Source organism: Pelodiscus sinensis, chromosome 1 (assembly GCF_052426305.1).
Source record: "Pelodiscus sinensis isolate ZL-2025 chromosome 1, ASM5242630v1, whole genome shotgun sequence".
In the NCBI taxonomy this organism is placed as follows: domain Eukaryota; kingdom Metazoa; phylum Chordata; order Testudines; family Trionychidae; genus Pelodiscus; species Pelodiscus sinensis.
Genome location: NC_143052.1, coordinates 295,039,465 through 295,058,150, shown reverse-complemented (window position 1 = coordinate 295,058,150; position 18,686 = coordinate 295,039,465). Strand labels below are relative to the sequence as shown.

Genomic DNA, 18,686 nt, shown 5'->3' with positions numbered 1-18,686 from the left:
AAATAATCTTTAGCAATAATGATTAAAACTAAATGATATTTAAATGTTCTTTTACTCAAAAAAATACATCTAGATGTGGAAGGAAGTGTTGCCTCCTTTTGATTTTTTTTAACCGTTTGAAACAAAAAACTAAATAGAATTGCCTCTGAATTAATACATTAAAACTGCATTTGAGACTTTCTGTACTCAGAGTTCATGAATTCAACTGTTCAACCTACTACGCTGATACTTCGTTTTGAGTTGGCTCTCTTTTCAAGTGTTCATACAGTAATTTGGAGAGGAAGCAATATGTTTGAAGGTATGGTTGCTATATTTAATGTCTGAGTAATCCACTATTACCGAATATTTTAACTTTAGAGTTTATTTGAAATAATATTTAGGTATTCACTCCTAACTAACTTGCATATTCTTAGGGGAACCTCAATCTGGTGTATTTCTCTAATGTTTTCATGGCTATATTTTATTAGAATGATTTCACAGCTAAAATATTGAACAGGAGAATGTCTTCTGTCAGGTACACTATTTTTAAATTGCATTTCACAGAAAAGTTAATATTTTACCATTTAGTAATATGTAAAATATATCCACCACTTCATTTATACCGTAATCTTTGAATTTGCTTTTATTAAACAAAAAATGGTTGTTTTAAAATATTCAAAGCAAAGTTTTATTGCTTCACCCTGCCATTCACACCCTTTTGTATTAAAGATGGTTTTGCTTAGGGGGCAAATGAAAGGGTCTAAATATTGATAAGGAACATGAATTTAAAGAGATTTTCTATGAAAATACTGTTATATTCAGCATTTTATGTTCTTTACAACTTTGATTTTATTTTTAAAAATCCATAGAGCTTGTATTTAATGTATAAAATGGTTAAATTATCCCCTATGGCGGGGGGGGGGGGATAGTATCAGTAGGACTGGGAAATCACAGGTTATTACTTGGACCCTGTGCTTATCACCTCCTGGGGCAAAGTTGGCCCTTGATAGATTGGTTTTGGGATGTGATCTCCAGGCTTTTAGCACAGCACTCCCAAACACCCATTAAAAAAAAGCTACCCCAAACATCTGCCAGGAGTGCAGGATTAGAAGGCGGTCTACTGTCCCTCATGGCATCATTTCTTCATGATTAAAAATCCTTGCCTGTAACTGTCTCAAAACAAACACGTAGGGAATTTGTGTAATAGAGGGGGTTTTGCAACATGTTTACCCTGTCAGTATTATCTTATACAGGTGAATCCTTGATGAACAGAAAGCTTCTCCTTTATATACCCCTAAACATGCAGAGGGTTTTCTGCTGTCTTCAGAAGAAGGGAGAATGATGCTTCTCCACCATCTCTTGCTTTCTGTGTGGATCCTCTCAATAGGCCCATCCTAACATGATGTTTTGGCCCAAAGATGGGAAGAATATTTATTAGGAGACATCCTCTTGGGTCACTCAGCTGCTTTGTTTAAAAAGGGCCACTTTCTAATCTTCTTTATTTCATGCATATATCTCCATTTAATGTGTATAGTGTACAAGGATTATTAAATATATGTTCTCTCTACTCTAATTAGTAAAACTGCAGACTTGGTTCCAAAACGGAATTTAAATCTTTGCTCACTTCAGCAGTGGATACAAATATAATTTGAAATGACTCTTCTTTTTCAGTGTCACAGTAAGGCTTAAAATCTGGGTTTTAGTTTGCAAGTATTCATGTTTTGCATCCGGTTTATAAGGTTGACTTGGAGACTTTTGAGCTAGCAGAGAATAATTTTTCCTAAAGCATTAGGTTGTGGGAAATAGTTCTGTATGCCTTTAAAGCAGTAGCAGTAATTAAGGTATTGATGTCAACTATTTCTTGCAGTCATAATGGCTTAGTTATCGGTGCTTTATACCTATATCTGTTTTTAAAATTGATGCTAACTTGCCATATGAAATGTATACCAATATTAAATACTTGATTTCACAAGTAAAAGAACCTTCACAAAAATATTTTCCCTAAAAATTCCAATTTAGAAAATGGCATAATCCTTTGTATTTTTCATGTGTAGCATTCAGTTTGTTGATCCCACTGAAGTATTTGTGATGAAAATGTGACAGCACAACATTATGAATATTTTTCAGACTGCAAAATAACTTTGCTTAACCTATGTGGGTGACCCATTTTCTGTTCTGTAGGAAACTACCACTAAGGCCTTGAATTCAGCAAACCCTCGTTATTTAACAAAACACTTCAGCACATGTTTGAGTGCTTTGCTGAATAGAGATAAAGTTAAGTAAGTTCTTAGGATTTCTTAGACTCCAATTTAACAAAGCATATCTTCCACAGTGCTGCTCCCTCACTTCTTCACCATTATAATAAACATAATGTGTTCTTAGTGTGCTTTTTTTTGTTTTTTTGTTGTTCCTGCACTCTGCATAATATCCTTCAAATAACTTCAGTTTTTGAGATGGCAGGGTGCCAACACAGAGAGACTTAAATTTAATACACCCCCCCCCTTTTTTTCCCCTTATTTTTTTGAGGAAAACAGAGCATGAGAAGAGTAAGCATATTTTGAATCAGCAGAAATCAATCGGTAGCATAGGATCAATTGCTTGCCCAATTCTAACTCATTTCAAGTAGTTATACTTTGATATTTTGCAAGGTGTCTACTACTAATTATATCAGGTGCAGTCAAAATGCTGCATTATCTTTGATTTTTATAGTTTAAGATGTATTTTTAAATATTCATTATAACTGATCACATAAATAAGGTAGAACTAATGTACTTGAAAATGTAGGTGTACATTAGTTATGTAAACATGCAGTCATAGTAACATAAGCCTTCACTACTATAGTTTGATATTAAATCTCTGAGAAGTGGGGAAAGACCGCTAGTTTATTTTTTGTATCTATGGTATAGTTTCTGTTGTCGTTATAATGTTCACTCTAGTATATCCTACATGCTTTAAAATTCTTTTAAATACTTTCGTTTATGCATTCTGTATGTAACTTAATATATTTAAAATGTTCCTTTTTAATTGCCATTTTAAATGTCACCTGCAAATGTAGTAATTATTCTAAAAATTAAATCAAGGACCCAAATAGTGAAATATGTTTGATACGTTATTATGGTAAAACTTAAGTCTGTCTTCTACAACAGTGCAGGAACCTTCAGAATAGAGGTTGGATTGTCACTTAGAATAAAATTCAATAACTAACCTTCATAAAACCACAAAAGAAGAAAACAAAATTTTTGACTTGTTAATGTGCCGACTGTTCCAGTTACATGTTTGGGGTTTTTTTTGTTTGTTTGTTTGTGTTTTTCTTGTGTGTTTGGCATCTAGGTGGTTAAGTTTTCTACTTCCAGGTGTCATCTCTCATACCATATAATGCCTATACTGGTCTGATTTATTTTTTCATTGGCATCGACTGATAGGTTAGGCCCCAGTCTCGCAAGCACATGCAAGCTTGACTTTAAGTGTGTGAGTGTACCCACTAAAGCTAGTTGGGCTATTCATGTGCTTAAAATTAAGCATGTGAATAAGTGTTTGCAGCATCAGATTTTTTTTTTTTTTTATTTATTTATTTTTTTTTTATAGCTAGGCTGGTAAGCCAAGAATGGAAAGAACAAGTATTTTTCATTGTACCTGATTCAGAATAACTCCTCCTCTTCCTTTTGCTACCTATTTGATTCCTACCTCTAAATAAACCATGTAGAAAGCTTGATCAAAAGTCCTTTCACTTAATTTAGGGGGTTGGTTCTATATTTTCTTAGGAAATATTTAAGATCTAAGAACACAGAACAAGATGATGGACGCAAGTGTGCAGTAGTACTCTACAGAGATAGGTTATGGGGATTGTTCTGTCTGAACAGGTGGCTCCATGTGGCACTCAGGAGGAGAGATTCTCTTGGCAGTGTCTTTCCAGCCTCTGACAAAAAACATGACACCTCTGACTCAGAATTAGAAGGGGAAATCTGCCAGTTAGCATACGCTCCTTAATTTATGGATGTTCCTTAGTGTGTGGGTTGCTCTTCACCACAAAGAATCTGGTATATCCATGCCAGTAATTCATGGAAGATGGTGAAGAACAGTCATCTCCTTCTGAAGGAATTTGGGGTGTCTTACAATTTAGTACTGGACCTTTCATATTAGAAGAAAAACCTGTATGTAAAATTTTTAACCACTTCTAAATCTAGGAAGAAAGGATAACTTAAATTGTCTTAAATACTGCATCTAAACTTTAAATCAGGAAACAGATTTCTTAATAGTTGGATGCAGAATAGGCTCAATGATTTTTTTTTTTCTTCATTTTAAAGCACTAGAAATCTGTTTTGAAGGCTTTGGAGATGTACAGTGCTTTTAAGGGTTACACTATTGTGAGAAGTTCTTTAATTTTATCTAACATCTGAATCTGAGTTATGGGGCCTTCAAATTGAGTTCATCATTTTAGTCCTACGCTGACTGAAAGTGGATTTCCTGTGAGGTAATTTTAAAAAGGCAGAAAATGTTTATTTTTGGAAATTGTTTACTAAATAATGACTTTTTGAACTGTTAAAGTAAATTGAAAATATTTGGTTTAGAGCTGCAATTCCCTTGAGATAGATAAATGCTAGCCTCATCTTTCATATGTGGAAAAAATGATCCCTCTCCTCTCCCCCTACTGGATTAAGAAAGGTAATTCAGAATTCAATGGTGACTCCAAAAACGATTCCATATCCTCAAGGGAAAATGCCTCCAAAGGAAAAGACTGCCATTTACATGTGAGTGAGTAAATGAATGAATGAATCTCATGTACTGTTAAATGTTTTTTTAATCAGCTGTTAATTATCAAGAGAAAGATTCATAACAATTCTAATGTTCAGGATTGTGGATATTTTACTAGATAGTGTTTGGCAGAGCTAGGAGTAGAATCTGGGTCCTCCTGACTTCTAGTCCTGTGATTTAGCTATACTTAATTTTTCTGGTAGTCAGATTAATTGTTGGAAATTTTATTTATAAGACTGAATATTGAGCCTAATGCAGATTAGCAGGAGGTACTTAGCATTCTGGTGCTCTTTGCAGTATAGAGGATGTGATGAAGTTCCTTTCATTTGAAAAATTGACTAAGAAAATTGTGGACTTTGCCTGGATGACTCTAACTTCAAAGGTGACCTTTGCTAATTATAATAGCAATCAATAATGTCTGCCTCAGAATACATAGGAGTAGTGGGTAACTGCTTCTAGTCAAGTAAAACAATATCTGTTTCGTTACAAACATTTTCTTATTACGTACATTTTTTTAAAAATTTATCATATATGTTCAACTACAAAATAAGAGCTTGTAATGGGATGTATTTCAGCTAAGGTTATTTCTATATCTGTACAGCCAGCATGGAATGGATTACAGAAATTCAGAATGGATTAAGAGTCTGCCTTCTATGGAACATCTGAAACTTCTGTTCATGCCAAATAGGGGTACTGTAATAATGCAATAATATGTCAGTGACAGCACATACTAGGGGTGCCTCTACTCTTGACTAGGGAGTTTCCTTGTCCGTGCAGTGAATGTGATCCTTTAGATAGAAATAATGGATGATCTTTCCCTTCATGCTTTTTTCGTCTCTGAATGCTTATGAAAATTGTGACAGTAATGACATCAGGTAATAGAAAAAAAGATGGCATATTTTTTCTGCTTGGGATGATCAGATAATAAAAAAAAATCTTTCAAGATACACAAAGAAAAATATGTAGGTTAAAAGCATTATTTCAGGGGCTATAGTTAACTTAAGACCAACCAGTCCTTTGTGCTTTCTAGCTCCTGCTTCATAGAATTTTCTCTGATTCTAGAATCATTGGAAGACACACCCAGCTGTGAAGATTAAGTTTTTTGAGGTTTATTGTTCTGTGCTAAGGTCCAATTAGTGGCTTTTCACCAAATGCATGTCAGACCTATGTAGCAGTAGACTACAAATGACTATTTGAAGAGACTTACGCTTCCATATAGTACAAGCCTGTATCTAATCTAGTGGTTGAAAAAGTAGCATACCATGAAAGATTACTTACTGCAGGATTTTGACTTGATTCAGACAATCTACCTGTCTGACTAGGTGAAGTGCTTGGAAATCAGTGAAAATAGCCAAGAAAAAAACAAATATGACTGATTAACTTTGGTTGGCTTACCTCCCAGTTTCCAGGCAGTGCTGTCGTGGTGTATGCATTTAGTACCAGAGACCTACAAAGCAAGATGTCACACAAGTAATGAGTTTATCATTAGGACAAAGCCTTCACTCGGGTTTTTGCATATCATGGGTAAGGAGTGCAGAGGCATATTGACAGAACACAGAGTCATTGCACATGGGTAGAAGGAACCTCAGCAAATTACACTTTGAATAATAAATTATTTCCATGCCGAAGTTTGCAGTCTCTGGACAAAAAAAAAAGCCAATACTCTTGATGTTTTTCTTGATATGGTCATTTGATCTGATGTGTTACCTGACATATGGGTATGTCAACACTACAGCGTTATTTCTAAATATCTTATTTCAAAATAGTTATTTTGAAATAACGCGTCTATACACAAAATGCATTTCAAATAGCTTTTTGTGTGAGATGGGGGAAACCTGGGAGGAGGGACCTGGAAGGAGGAAGCAAGGGGAAGAAGGGGGACAGGAAGCTCAGGGGTGGCGGTCTTTCCAGACCAACTTGATTTTCATGCAAACTTGCTCCTGGGTTTGCATGTGGTCTTTGGTGATCAGGCTGGCAGCTATCCTGCAATAGATGGCCGCTTTCCTCCATCTAGTGCAGAGATCATGGACGTTGGGGCATCCCCCCCCCCCCCCCCCAAAACTGAATAAGGTCCATGATCTCCACCCTGGACCAGGAAGGCGCCCGCCTTCTCCAGGCCCTGGCAGGCTCCTGAGAGCTGGCAGACTGCTCCTGGGGAGCAGTGGGGGGCTGGCTGCCAGTGGCTTGCTGGCTCATGTGTTGAGGCCACTGGGTCGGGGCACTGACTGCTGGCTCTGGGCTGGCAGGCTTGGAGCTGGCAGAGGCACTGTGACCAGAGTCAACCCCTTTAAGGGCTCGGGGGCAGGGAGGAGAAGACTTCTTGGTTGAGGCTGGAGTGGCCACCAGGGCACCCTGAGAAGGCTGGAGGCCCCCTATTTCAAAATAAGTGTCTACACAGCACTTATTTCGAAATAGCTATTTCAAATTTGGCATTATCCCTCATGGCATGAGGCTTACCAAATTTGAAATAAGCCCTCCGCTATTTCGAAATAGCGGTTTGGCTGTGTAGACGCTAGTAAAGTTATTTCGAAATAACTTTGCTGTGTAGACATACCCATGTAGTAGTATGTGGGAGAGGCAAACAAAACTCTAGAATATGCAGGTTGATTTAAGCAGCCATGGTCTTCAGTTGTAGAGGTCTACATCCTATCCGGCTTGTGTATAAGAATATACTAAAAGCCCTGCAGGTGTCCAACAAAATACTATCTATGTTACTGTTTTCCAAAGCGAGATTCAGGATTTGGAGCTTATCAATTATAGTAGGTAAAAGTTTCTAACACGTCTATTATGCATTCTTGAATTTTTGTACAATGAATTTGAGCCAGGGCAGGATGTTGTTTGCATCTCATACCAGACTTAAATTATAGCCATTACAGTGTTACAATTAATATGGATGGAAAGCCTTCAGATTCATCAATCTGGAAAAAAGGATCTAAAAGTACTGTAGTTCTTCCCTGTAATATAGAATTAAATATATCTGCTTAGATTCTTCCTATTCCTTTGTGTAAAATGCAAAAGAGAGAGTTTGAAATCAAGTTTGCGGGGCCAAAATTGTTTTTATAGACAGTATTAAGAAAAGCCACAATGTGAACACTGTAGAAACATTCAGAAGGGAAGTTAAATAATTATTTACTGTATTTAATCTTTATATGCCTAGTTTTAAATTGACAAGGTGAATGAGGCAATATTTTTGGACCACTTCTGTTGGTGAGAGAGACAAGCTTTCAAGTTTACAGAGAAGAGTTTTTCTGTTGACTCCAGGAGTAGGAATTACTACAGTACTGAAATAACTCCTTCCATTACTGTAGTAAGTGTTTACATTGTCACAGCTGCAGTGCTGTAGTATTTCTAGAGTAGACATACCCCAACACTACTTTCCATTTGTTTTCCACATTAAATTGGAAAACAGGCCACCTCTTTAAATTAAGGATGTTAAAATTGGGTTATTTTAATAATCGAGTAGTTGATAGAATTATTATCAACTACTCAATTATAGAGGAAGGCAGCCGGGCTCAGTGAACCTCACTGCAGCTCTGCAATTAAAAGGCAGTAAGAGCTGGGCAGGCCCTCCCCTCCACCTAAGCTCCTACTATGTTTTAAATTGCAGAGCCACAGGGGGTTTGGTCCCTGACCCAGTGTGAGCCAGGACTGAGCCAAGCTGCCTGCCCAGTTGGCAGCAGCCCCCCTCGAGGGCCTCAAATCCCCACTGAGACCCCTGTGAACAAGGGCTGCAGCCAGACCAGGTTCCCCTGCCTGCCCCCCTGCTGCCTCTGGGCGGGGAGGGGGAGACAGAGTGCTGGGGGAAACCAGCTTTTGAGCTGGTTTTCCCCCCTTGCTGCCTCTGATATAGACAGGGGATGGGGAATGTGAATAGTCAACTTGACTACCTGATAAGCCTAAGTTTATCAGGTAGTTGACTAATTAACTACTCTTACTTTAAATGAGTGGCTTCAGGGTGTTTCTGGCAGTGTGATTTTAATTAATCATAGTTCCCAAGGATGGGGTCAGCAGATGTACAGGGCCTTAGTGTAGACACCTTTGACTTCCAGTATATCTCACAGACTTGAAGATTCTGGGGCTAATCCTTCTGGGTGATTCTTGCAAGATGCAATGCACTTTTCTATCTCAAATCTCCCACCCATGAAAAAAAATCCAAGGAAACATTATAAGTAAAAAAAATGTAAACTCTCTTTCCATTCATAGTTGAGAATGTTGTTCTGTGTTGGAAAGATTTTTAACTTGCCATTCTTGGGCGAAAAAATGCTTTTAGAAAATGTATAGAAATGTTATGTCGAGACTTTGTGACTTTAGAGTTGAGTAAACACTTAACATAGCAAAAACCTTCATAAGTCTAAGAATAAGGTAATTTAATTGAGTTTGGCCAGTGCATAATCATTGATAGGAAATGTGTTTCTAAAGGAACTAAATGTTGGCATTATTTAACTATATTAAATGTTTCTTTTTTTGTTTGTTTTTTAAATAAATTGGTAGCCAAGGGCATGAGTTTATTTGGTTTCGCAGAGAACCCCTTTAGCCAGTAAATTGATTTTTATAAGTGGTCCATTCCCAGATCAGCAACACCTTCACTCCTGGGAGTGAAGGCATACCATAAGAACAACCATACTGCATCAAATCAAAAGTCCATATAGCCTAGTATCCTGTCTTCCAACAGTGGCCAATGCTAGGTGCCCCCAGAGGGAATGAACAGAATAGGTAATCAAGTGATCCTACCCATGTTGCCCATTCCCAGCTTCTGACAAAGAGGCTAAGGACAAATTCCTACTCATCCTGACCAGCGTTCCCTAAGTTATGTGGCAGTACAGCTTCAAAGGTGATTAATCAGTCCTGCCCAGTCAGAGGCTCAGGGCTCCCTGCACTGAGCTAACTGACTGGGCAGGGCTGATTAATAACCTGTGAAGCTGAGCTGCCAGGGCAGCTTAAAAGGAACACTGATCCTGACCAATAGCCATTGATGATTTTCTATTTCCACTTCCCTTTCTTCATGAGTAGCCCAACTCATGGACATTTACTGTGTGGCACAGTATTGCAAGTAGGTGCATTTTGATTTTATTTTCAAAAAGAGGGTGTGTAGTGAGACCTCCTGTATAATCCAGCATTAGTCACTGTAACAGGATAACTGAAACAATGTACCATTGGTCTTCCTCAGAGTGATAAATCTTGGGACACCATTCTTAAACACCAGAAAATAATGGAAACAGTATAAACTAGACCTCCATTAGAAGGGTTTTGCTGGTATAACTATACCAGTATAGATAAACTGGCAAAATATTTCTAATAAAGATGCAGTTATACCTTTTACTCATGCCAGTTCCCTGATTAATATAAGCGCTTGTATTTAGATGTGTCCATAGTAGAGCTTTTACAAATATGGCTGTGTTGGACAAAAAAAAAAAAACCAGTCTTAATAACAGTGATGCCCATAAATATTTCTATTGTAGACCTGCCCTGATGCTCTTAGAATACAAATGGGTAAGGGAAAACGATATGCACATAATCATTCCATGTTATTTACAGAAAATAATTATCTACTCTGTGTCTCCTTTGCCAGTAATTCATTTTTTTTTAATGAGGTATCGAGTTTTTTTCCCCACCCTGCTCTCAGTTTGCAATCATGAACCATTCCAACTCAAACAACTGAAGGACAGGTCTACATCAGAAACTCTTTCTGGTATAGTAACATCAATTACAGGTGTGGGGTATTTGACATTTCTATATCAGCAAAAGCCCTAGTGCTATTGCTAGTATAGCTTATTTTATTTGGGGGACCAGTATTAATATACCAGTGGAAACACTTCTGATAGTAATAAGCCATGTCTACAAACTCTAAAGTAAGAGAGGTTTCTTTTTTTTTATTGTAGACTAAGAGTGAATGAGAGCCAGTGCTCTTATTTAATCTTGTGGGCTTTTTTTAATAGGGTCTTAAAGTACCCCCCACCAAAGAACATCTCTTGTAAATTTGAGATATGAGCTCCAATTTCTTGCTCATGTCATCAAACTGACAGTTGTACTTAATCTAGAGTTTGACTTCTGGTATTCTGTTAAAGGTGACACTGAAATTATAGCAATGTCAAAAGGCTTTCCATTCAAGGGAAAGCCAGAATGGAAGAAACCTAAGTTTTGGGGCTGGAGAGTTAATTTTAATGTCCTTATGAACTGAAGTTTGCACACTTGAGACCCCAGACTTAACTTTTAATCAAAGAACTATTCACAGCGTTTAATCAATTTGACAAGGAACTGAAATTTGGACCATAAAGTTGTTGTGTGCTATCTTGATAGGAACAAGTATATAGCTAACTTTAATTGTAAGTGGAATATTGGTTCACTACCACTAGTAGATGTTAATGAAGAATTTGTAAATCATTACAATAGCTAACATCAATACTGTAAAATTAATGTTAAACAAGACATATGGAGTTTGACTTACAGCTTATGGTGTCATTCCCTTGATGTTTTCTAGACACCTTGGGCTAACGTAGCAGCACATAATGGTTTGTGGGTTTTGAAAAGGTGCAGGCCATATTGTGCTGCCTCAAAAATACAAGGATTTCATCCTTCTGAAGAGAAATGTTATTTATGAATTAGTGTGATCCTGACGGCAACAGTACATTAGCAGCACGTAAATATTGGTGTTGACTCTATAAATATCTCCAGTATTAACTGTGCTGCTGAAGTAAAGTTGGCCATTCTCTGCAAATGATCCTAAGGAAATAAGTTGGATGACATCAACATATCTCCTGAATGTGTTAATTTTGATCAGTTCAGTATGGATTTTTAGAACCTTATAGAATCTGTCAGTAATTCTAGAACATTTCTGAATACACCAGTGTCTTTGAACACTGAATTTATGATAACTGTCTGACGTCAGCCTTATTCATAAACACTTATAAACATTTTGTTCACGTGATTATTGTATAACTGGTTTAAATCTTTGCTTGACTTTAATAAAGTTAATAAGATTAAAAATGTTTTGTTTTACTTTCATGGCACTTTATACTGATACACATTTAAAATATATTTTGTCAATTCTGTAAGTTCCACAGCCACAGTTAGAAAGTCTTCAGAAGCTCTTTTGAACAAAAGTAGCAGTGAAAAGTTAATTATTCTAAAATTATTTCTCACATTATAGAGTACCTATAAATATGTAAACAAATTTTAATTTAAGAGTATATTCTGTACAGTTGTTTGCAAGATAATTAATGTTCTCATCTACTAAAACCTTTCTTCTTTAGAGGAGTATTGAATTGGGAACTGAATCTGCCACACAAAGAATGGAAATTTCATGGGTTTCTTTCCTTTGCTTACATGCAGCTTTTAATGCCGGTGAGTCAAATGTAGACTTTATTGGTTATGTAAATGTCACTAATTTTAGATGCAGTCAATATCTGAAAGAAAGTGTTTCCTTTATGATATTGTCTTCACTACCATGACTCAGTATCACTTGCTAGATCTGATTGTATTAGTCCTAGTAGATTTTACCATTATAAACATACTTGTTCTCAAACTGTACTGGCTTACTTTTAAGTTGTGTCCACCGGAGATTTGCTCTGATTCACACCTCTGGCCAGCAACCAGTGTGGCTGAACAGTTGCAAACCTCTAGTATAGACAGGCAAAGGTATTAAGCTATACATTTTTTTTCACCATCTACAATTTCAAAATAGGGTCAGCTGTACTGCTTCAAATCACAACTTTGCTTGTCTGTACTGTGGGCTTGCACTAGTGGACCTTACTAACTGGCTGGTCGCTGAAATCTTCAATTTAGGTCACACCGGATAGTGTTAGGGAATTATTTTTCACTATCAGGAAATGCTCAGTATATGTTGCCTATTAAATGCTTCAATATAAGCTGTTAATATATCAAGTTTACAGAAATAAAAGAAATTGTTAGCTAATTGGTGTGACACCTGAGTTAATCAACCCCATTTGAAAGTAACTCCGCTTAAAAAAAAAAAAAAATTTACTCTAGCGAAGCCTTTGAGTGTTGAGGTGTCTATTGTGTCCTTTCTTATCAGTGAAACACACTGATATATATTAGGTACCCGATTTAGAATTAGTCTTCCTATTGGGGTTTCCAGCAGTGGTGTGCTGTGACGTTTACTATAGGAGACTTTACACATGTATTCCAACAGTAAGAGAATCAATGTTTATATGATTACCTGCCTAAGAAGGTCACACTCTCTAGCAGGAGACTTCTCTTTTTGAAACTCCCCCATCTCTGCAAAAGTTGCTAATATACTGCAGCCCATGCTGCATATATAGAATTGTCAAGATGGTTATCTTGTAGGCCCAGTGACTTAATTTCTGGATTCTGCTGTAGAACCATTATGAGCTTTTGTGAACATACAAAGCTCATCATAGGCACTGCATATGGCAGCTTCTCTGCATGCATTTGCATGGCTTTGACATCCAGACTTGAGAATTTAGAGGTTTTTCTTACAACTGGATATTGGTCTCCCTGGATTGCCATCCTGCTTCAGCTCACTTGTACAAATTGTGCACATATCATTCTCTTTCTGCTGAACTAAGAAACTATGAAAAACTCCTGTCAGTTTTCTGTGTTTTTTACACTAGTTCTTATCCTCTGCATAATCACAGGCTCTCTAATAGAAATGTCACTGACACTCCCCTTTATAATCAGTTGCTTATAACTTTGCCAACCTTTAACCATTTGGGTTGCAATTTTCCATTCGGGGTCTCTGCTACATGTGGATTTTATTTTTCCCAACCAGCTGTTTAAGAGAATACTAGGGAAAAATACGTTGTTCGGTGTATGTTTAAAAAAATGCTGTCAATATTTTCCTTGAAAAAAACATCTAGCATCTTGTGCGTTGGAATAAGGACTTCAAATTTGGGTATGTGAGGGTCTTTACATCAGGGATGTGTTCTTTGTGGAAAAATTCACCCACATCTAGCCAAATTGTACTTTGCACATGCTCATGTAAACTTAGATTTTAGCAGCTAACTTGCCCCAAAGATTTTGTCTCAGCAGGGCATGTTCCAGCTGAGCAGGGCTTTCCCTGAAAGTTCAGCTTTGGGGCAGCTGAACTAAGAGTAGGGAGCCTGTCACTCCTGTGTAGTCAAAGATGTCACCTTGCTATTCTGAGGTAGATTGGAGAAAGAAGCTGTCTCATTCAAATGCGGAGGGGACAAGAGTCAGTCCTATATTGGGAGTAGAAGGAGACATAGAGACTGGGACAAGGAAGCGAAATAGTGGAGGGACTGAGACTCACCAGCCAAAACTTTGGGGATACCTGCTGCCCCACGCCTGGTCAGTCTAAGCTGCCAGGACTACATCACTCAGTCTTGCTCTTATGGTGGGCTGGCGAAGGTCAGTGATAGAAAATACATACATTTTGTACAAAACTCTAAAAATATGTAAGACTATTCCTACCTCGAGAGCTTACGAGACAGCAGAGGGTAAGAGAAAGTTGGTAAGAGTGGGTAGTCATTTTATTTTAGGATTGCATGGTGAGGTAAGTACATAGCTCAAGGAAAAAGCAGTAGGTGAGGAAAAGGTGTGTTGGGAAAGTAGGGGGAAAGAGCAATGAAAAGGAAAGATGATATGGGGAGTAGCATGGGGCCAGGAGAGAGGCTATGGAACAGTCCCTTTTACAGGTTTAGTTTTATCTTTGCTGCATCAAGTCCTGAAGTGTACTTTTCTGTAGACATGTGTACACATTTATTTTGATTAAATTCCTTGTGGGAACCTCATGTTCTATCACTGCAGTTCTGCAGGACAGTGAAAACAGTGTTTGCACCAGGAGCAATATATCCTAAAAGGCAAATGGCCCAATGGTTAAAAAATTGTACCAAATATGCCCATGTGGAGTTCTGTTAAACTTGTATCTAAAAATCAAACTGTTTGCATAAGCCCCATTTCTGAAGCTCATCAAGTCCAAAACTCTTGAGACCATCCTTACTTACCTAAACTGTATTGTTGAGCATCCTCAGACACAACTGTCCAGAGCTCTGCTGGCTATGCTTTGCCATTCCTGGCCCATGGGACCTCTGGGAAGCAGTGGCAGCACAACCCTGCAGCCTGTGGTACTTCCTGCCAGGGATGTAAAATCCTATTTAATTGATTAACTGATTAACAGGGATGGGGGGGGGGAACTGCTCCAGCCTGGCTGCTTCCAGCTCCATGCTGGGCTGCCGACTCCCAATCTGCAACCCAAACCCCTGCCTCTCTCCACTAACAGCCTCATGCAGGCCCTGAAGTAACAACTCCCAACCTGCATGGGCTGGGAGCTGGCAGCCCATGCAGGCCCTGAAGTAACAACTCCCAACCTGCATGGGCTGGGAGCTGGCAGCCCTTTGGAGCTGTTTCTGGGTTATGGTTAACCCACGTGATGCTTACCAGTTAACCTATTACCCATTCATGTCCCTACTTCACATAGCTTCCATTGGCCAGGAATGGTGAACTTGGACACTCAATATAAACAAACTTTGTGGCCTCCCAGCAGATTACCTTGTTGAGCGGAACATATTGTAATGCCACTAGATTCCAAGGGCTGGTCAAAATGTTTGTGGGCCAGCTGTGGCCCCTGAGCCATAATTTGGGAACCCCGGAGTGAGGGTAAGAAATAGGCATGAGGTGGGATTTTGAAAAGGAGACTAGCATTTGCTGAGTTAAGATATCAGAACTGGAAAAATAAGCCTATGGAATTGGGACAGCATGCTAGCCCCAGCCACCAGGGAAGAGAAGATCCAGGATAATGTCATCTTGGGGTGGGGGAGGTGGGGAGCGGTGCAGATTGCAGAATAGTCTGTGCCTATTAGAAAATATTCTCCTCCAGAGCCTGGAATGGAACTAAGTCTTATAATTTGTCTGCTGTAAGCAAATATTTGTAAAATCTACTTGCAGAATAGCACATCCACTCCTTGTGCAGGTCAACATGGAGAATAAAAACTATTGTCTGTTACTCCATTAGCTCGAGTGGCAGAGGGTCTGTGCAGTGAAGCTAAAGTTTCCAACTCTGCTGATGGCCTGCATATATCACCTGAGGGAAATGCTGTTTTGTTAAAAACCTAGTATTCCATGTATAATTTCCTGTGTGAAAAGAACATTATTAAAGTTTCAGTAAAGCACTGAAAAGTTTGAAAATGCCAGAATTGATTGCTTTTGCTCATTTGCTGCTGAAGTTGAAGTGTGTAATACTGGAACATAGGCTAGATATGCCCATAACTAAATCTCTTCTCCCTGCCACCCACCCACCAACATGTAAGTAGACTTAAGAACCACTAAGTCCAGCTACAATTTATTGGTATGGACAACAAAGAAGAGAAGACAAACAGGAGTGAGGTTAAAGTTAAAAAGGAGAAACTGATCAGAAAATCCGCAGAGCACCCACTGTTCCTCAAAGGCATCCAAGGAAAACAGTGAACATTGCCCAAAGGAACTCTACCTGAAGAAATGAGAGAACAAGAAACCATTTTTAAAAAGCCCCACAATTGCATAGCACTCCTTATCCAGCTTCCTCTTGAAGTGATGATAGGCCGGTTTCAGGAGGATGTTGACAAGGAGGTCCCATGATTTAGTGGGATGAAGTGTACAAAAATCAGGATATTTGGGGGAAGCGGCAGCCAGATTCACAATAGAGGCTACAACCTTGTGCCTCTACATCAGTGGTCTCCAACCTTTTTAACCACATGATCACTTTTTCAATTTCAGTGCAATGTCAGATCCACCTCAAACCCAAATACCCTTCCTTCCTGCCCCATCTGAGGCCCTGCCCCTGCTCCCCCCCTTCTCCGAGGCCTCCCCCTGCTCACTCCATCCCCCTTTGTCACTGAACCCCTCTCACTTGCACCAGGCTGGGCTAGGGGGTTGGGGTGCAGGCTCTGGTGTTGGGCCAAGGGGTTCAGACTGTAAGAGGGGCTCCAGGGTGGGGGGTTGGGGTCCAGGAGGAGTTTCAGGGTGCAAGCTCTGGGAAGGAGTTTGGGTACAGGGGGACTCACATCTGGGGCAGGGGGTTGGGTGCAGAAGGAGGTTCAGGGCTGGGACGGATTCAGGCTCTGGCTGGACACCATTTAATTGAGATGGCTTCCAGGTGGTAGAGCAGTGGGGTTAAGGCAGGCTTACTCCTGTCCTGGCCCTACACCACTCCTGAAAGCAGCTGGCATCTACAGCAATGGCTCCATGGTGCCATGTGCTTCTCATCTACAGGCACTGAGCCCACTGCTTCTACTGGCCACGGTTCACTGTTACTGATCAATGGGAGCTGCAGGAGCAGTGTCTGCAGGCAAGGACAGTGTATGAAGAGCCCCTGCTCTGCCTCTCTCGGGGCTGCAGGGATATGCCAGCCCCTTCCAGGAGCAGCAATTCCCACAGGGATGATGGCTCCAGCCATGGCAGGCTTGGCATTTTACAACTCACTAATCAAAGAATTACATTTAAGCATTAGAGAAATGAAAGTTATGAAATGCACAGACCAGTCAAAACTCCAAAATAACCCACTTTGCAAGCAGTAACGGAAGGAACAACAATCCACATATGTGTTGAGTTAGGAGAGGGAAGAACGGGGGTGTGTGTGTGTGTGACAGAGATTTGCATTGCCAAGCTCCCTCCATCCCCTTCTCTCTGAGTGGAGATGGGGTACAGGAGTGGGGAGGAGGAGGGACACCCTGACATCAGTGCCCCTCCTCCTCTCCCTCCCACACCCTGCACAGCAGGTGGGAGGCAGCTCTAAGGCATAGGGCAGGAGCAGCATGATAGTGGGGGGAGGGGCAACTGAAGTGCGGGCACTTGAGAGCTTCCTGGCCAAACCAGTCAGGATCCCCTGGCAGAGGCTCCAAGATCTACCAGTGGATCCCAATCAACTGGTTGGTGACCCCTGCTCTACATGTATCTCTTCAAGGGTTGCCCTACTGTCACAAAAGGAACATGTATCAGGAGAGTTTGTGAACCGCATTGATATGCCTATGATCACAGCTTCATATAGGACTTGCCAATTAATATCTCCCTTGGGCCATGGCACTACAGTAGAGTATAGGCTCACCCATCAGGGTTCCTCACTTTCATGAGTGGCAACAGATTCTTTCACTTAGTGGTGGATGGGACACAAATATGAGGAAGTGAATGGGAAGAAATATGAACACTAACAGACTTGCTGGGTGCAGATATTTTGGAGGCAGACCAACTAGAAGTCATTCAACTGACTTAAATGGCAAACTAGGACAGCTGGGCAGACTTGCAGTACAGGGGCAAAATCATGAGCTCTGATAAACCAGAGATATGGAGTGGTGCACAGAGCACTCTTCCACATGACCAACTCAAAGAGAATCAAGAGCCAGAGTGTCCTCACCTGCCAGAGCACACAATAGTGTAAACAGGGCGAGGGCAGCCCCATGCACTGGCTGAGTATCCCAGGTCCACCCAATATCTTTGGTCAATGCTGCTGACACCAGTCAGGACCATCTTCTGACACAAAAAGGTGATACCATCACCTGAACTCAGATAGGAGTTGAGTAGCAGTGGTTCTGCAGCACACTACAGAACTTTTAGTGCGTGGTAGCCAGGTCCACATGGCCAGTTATTGTGTGGCCATCTAGTGTGCTGTAGATTTACACTCTAGCTTACCATGCACTGGCAGTCTCAAAGAGGTAACTGTGTTAGTCTGTAACTTTAAAAACTCATGCAGTATTATTGTAGACATGTCCTCTCTCCCTGCATAATTCCTCCACTCCCTGGGTATTGAACCCAGCATGGCAGTTACCTAACTTAGAGGTATAGGGAAGACCTGTGTTAATTTGATTATCTGTTTGCTAATTTGAGGAATTACAGTGAAAATGATCAGACACCACATGCAACAGTTAAATGACTTGCTAGTCTTTTGGACCAATCTCACACTCCAGCTTCTTGCCACTTAGTAAAGAATGAGTATCTAATTATGAATAAAAAATTGTAAAATGTTTACATTGTATAAATTAGTTAAA

The 18,686-nt window shown here is 39.7% G+C and overlaps 1 protein-coding gene across 29 annotated transcripts in view; it reads left to right on the top strand.

Moving 5' to 3' along the window:
• The window catches only part of LOC149525765 (uncharacterized), a 121,122-nt gene that overhangs the window by 79,408 nt on the left and 23,028 nt on the right, over nucleotides 1-18,686 (top strand). For 13 of the 29 annotated variants that reach the window (XR_016348486.1, XR_016348505.1, XR_016348492.1 and 10 more), the window contains one exon: nucleotides 191-12,072. Coding sequence is in view for 3 of the 29 variants with exons in the window: in XM_089775489.1 (XP_089631615.1) it covers nucleotides 11,982-12,072 (91 nt within the window). In the remaining 26 variants the exon portion in view is untranslated. The remainder of the gene's footprint in view (nucleotides 1-190; nucleotides 12,073-18,686) is intronic. The other 16 variants (XR_016348506.1, XR_016348504.1, XR_016348501.1 and 13 more) reach the window with 3 other exon arrangements.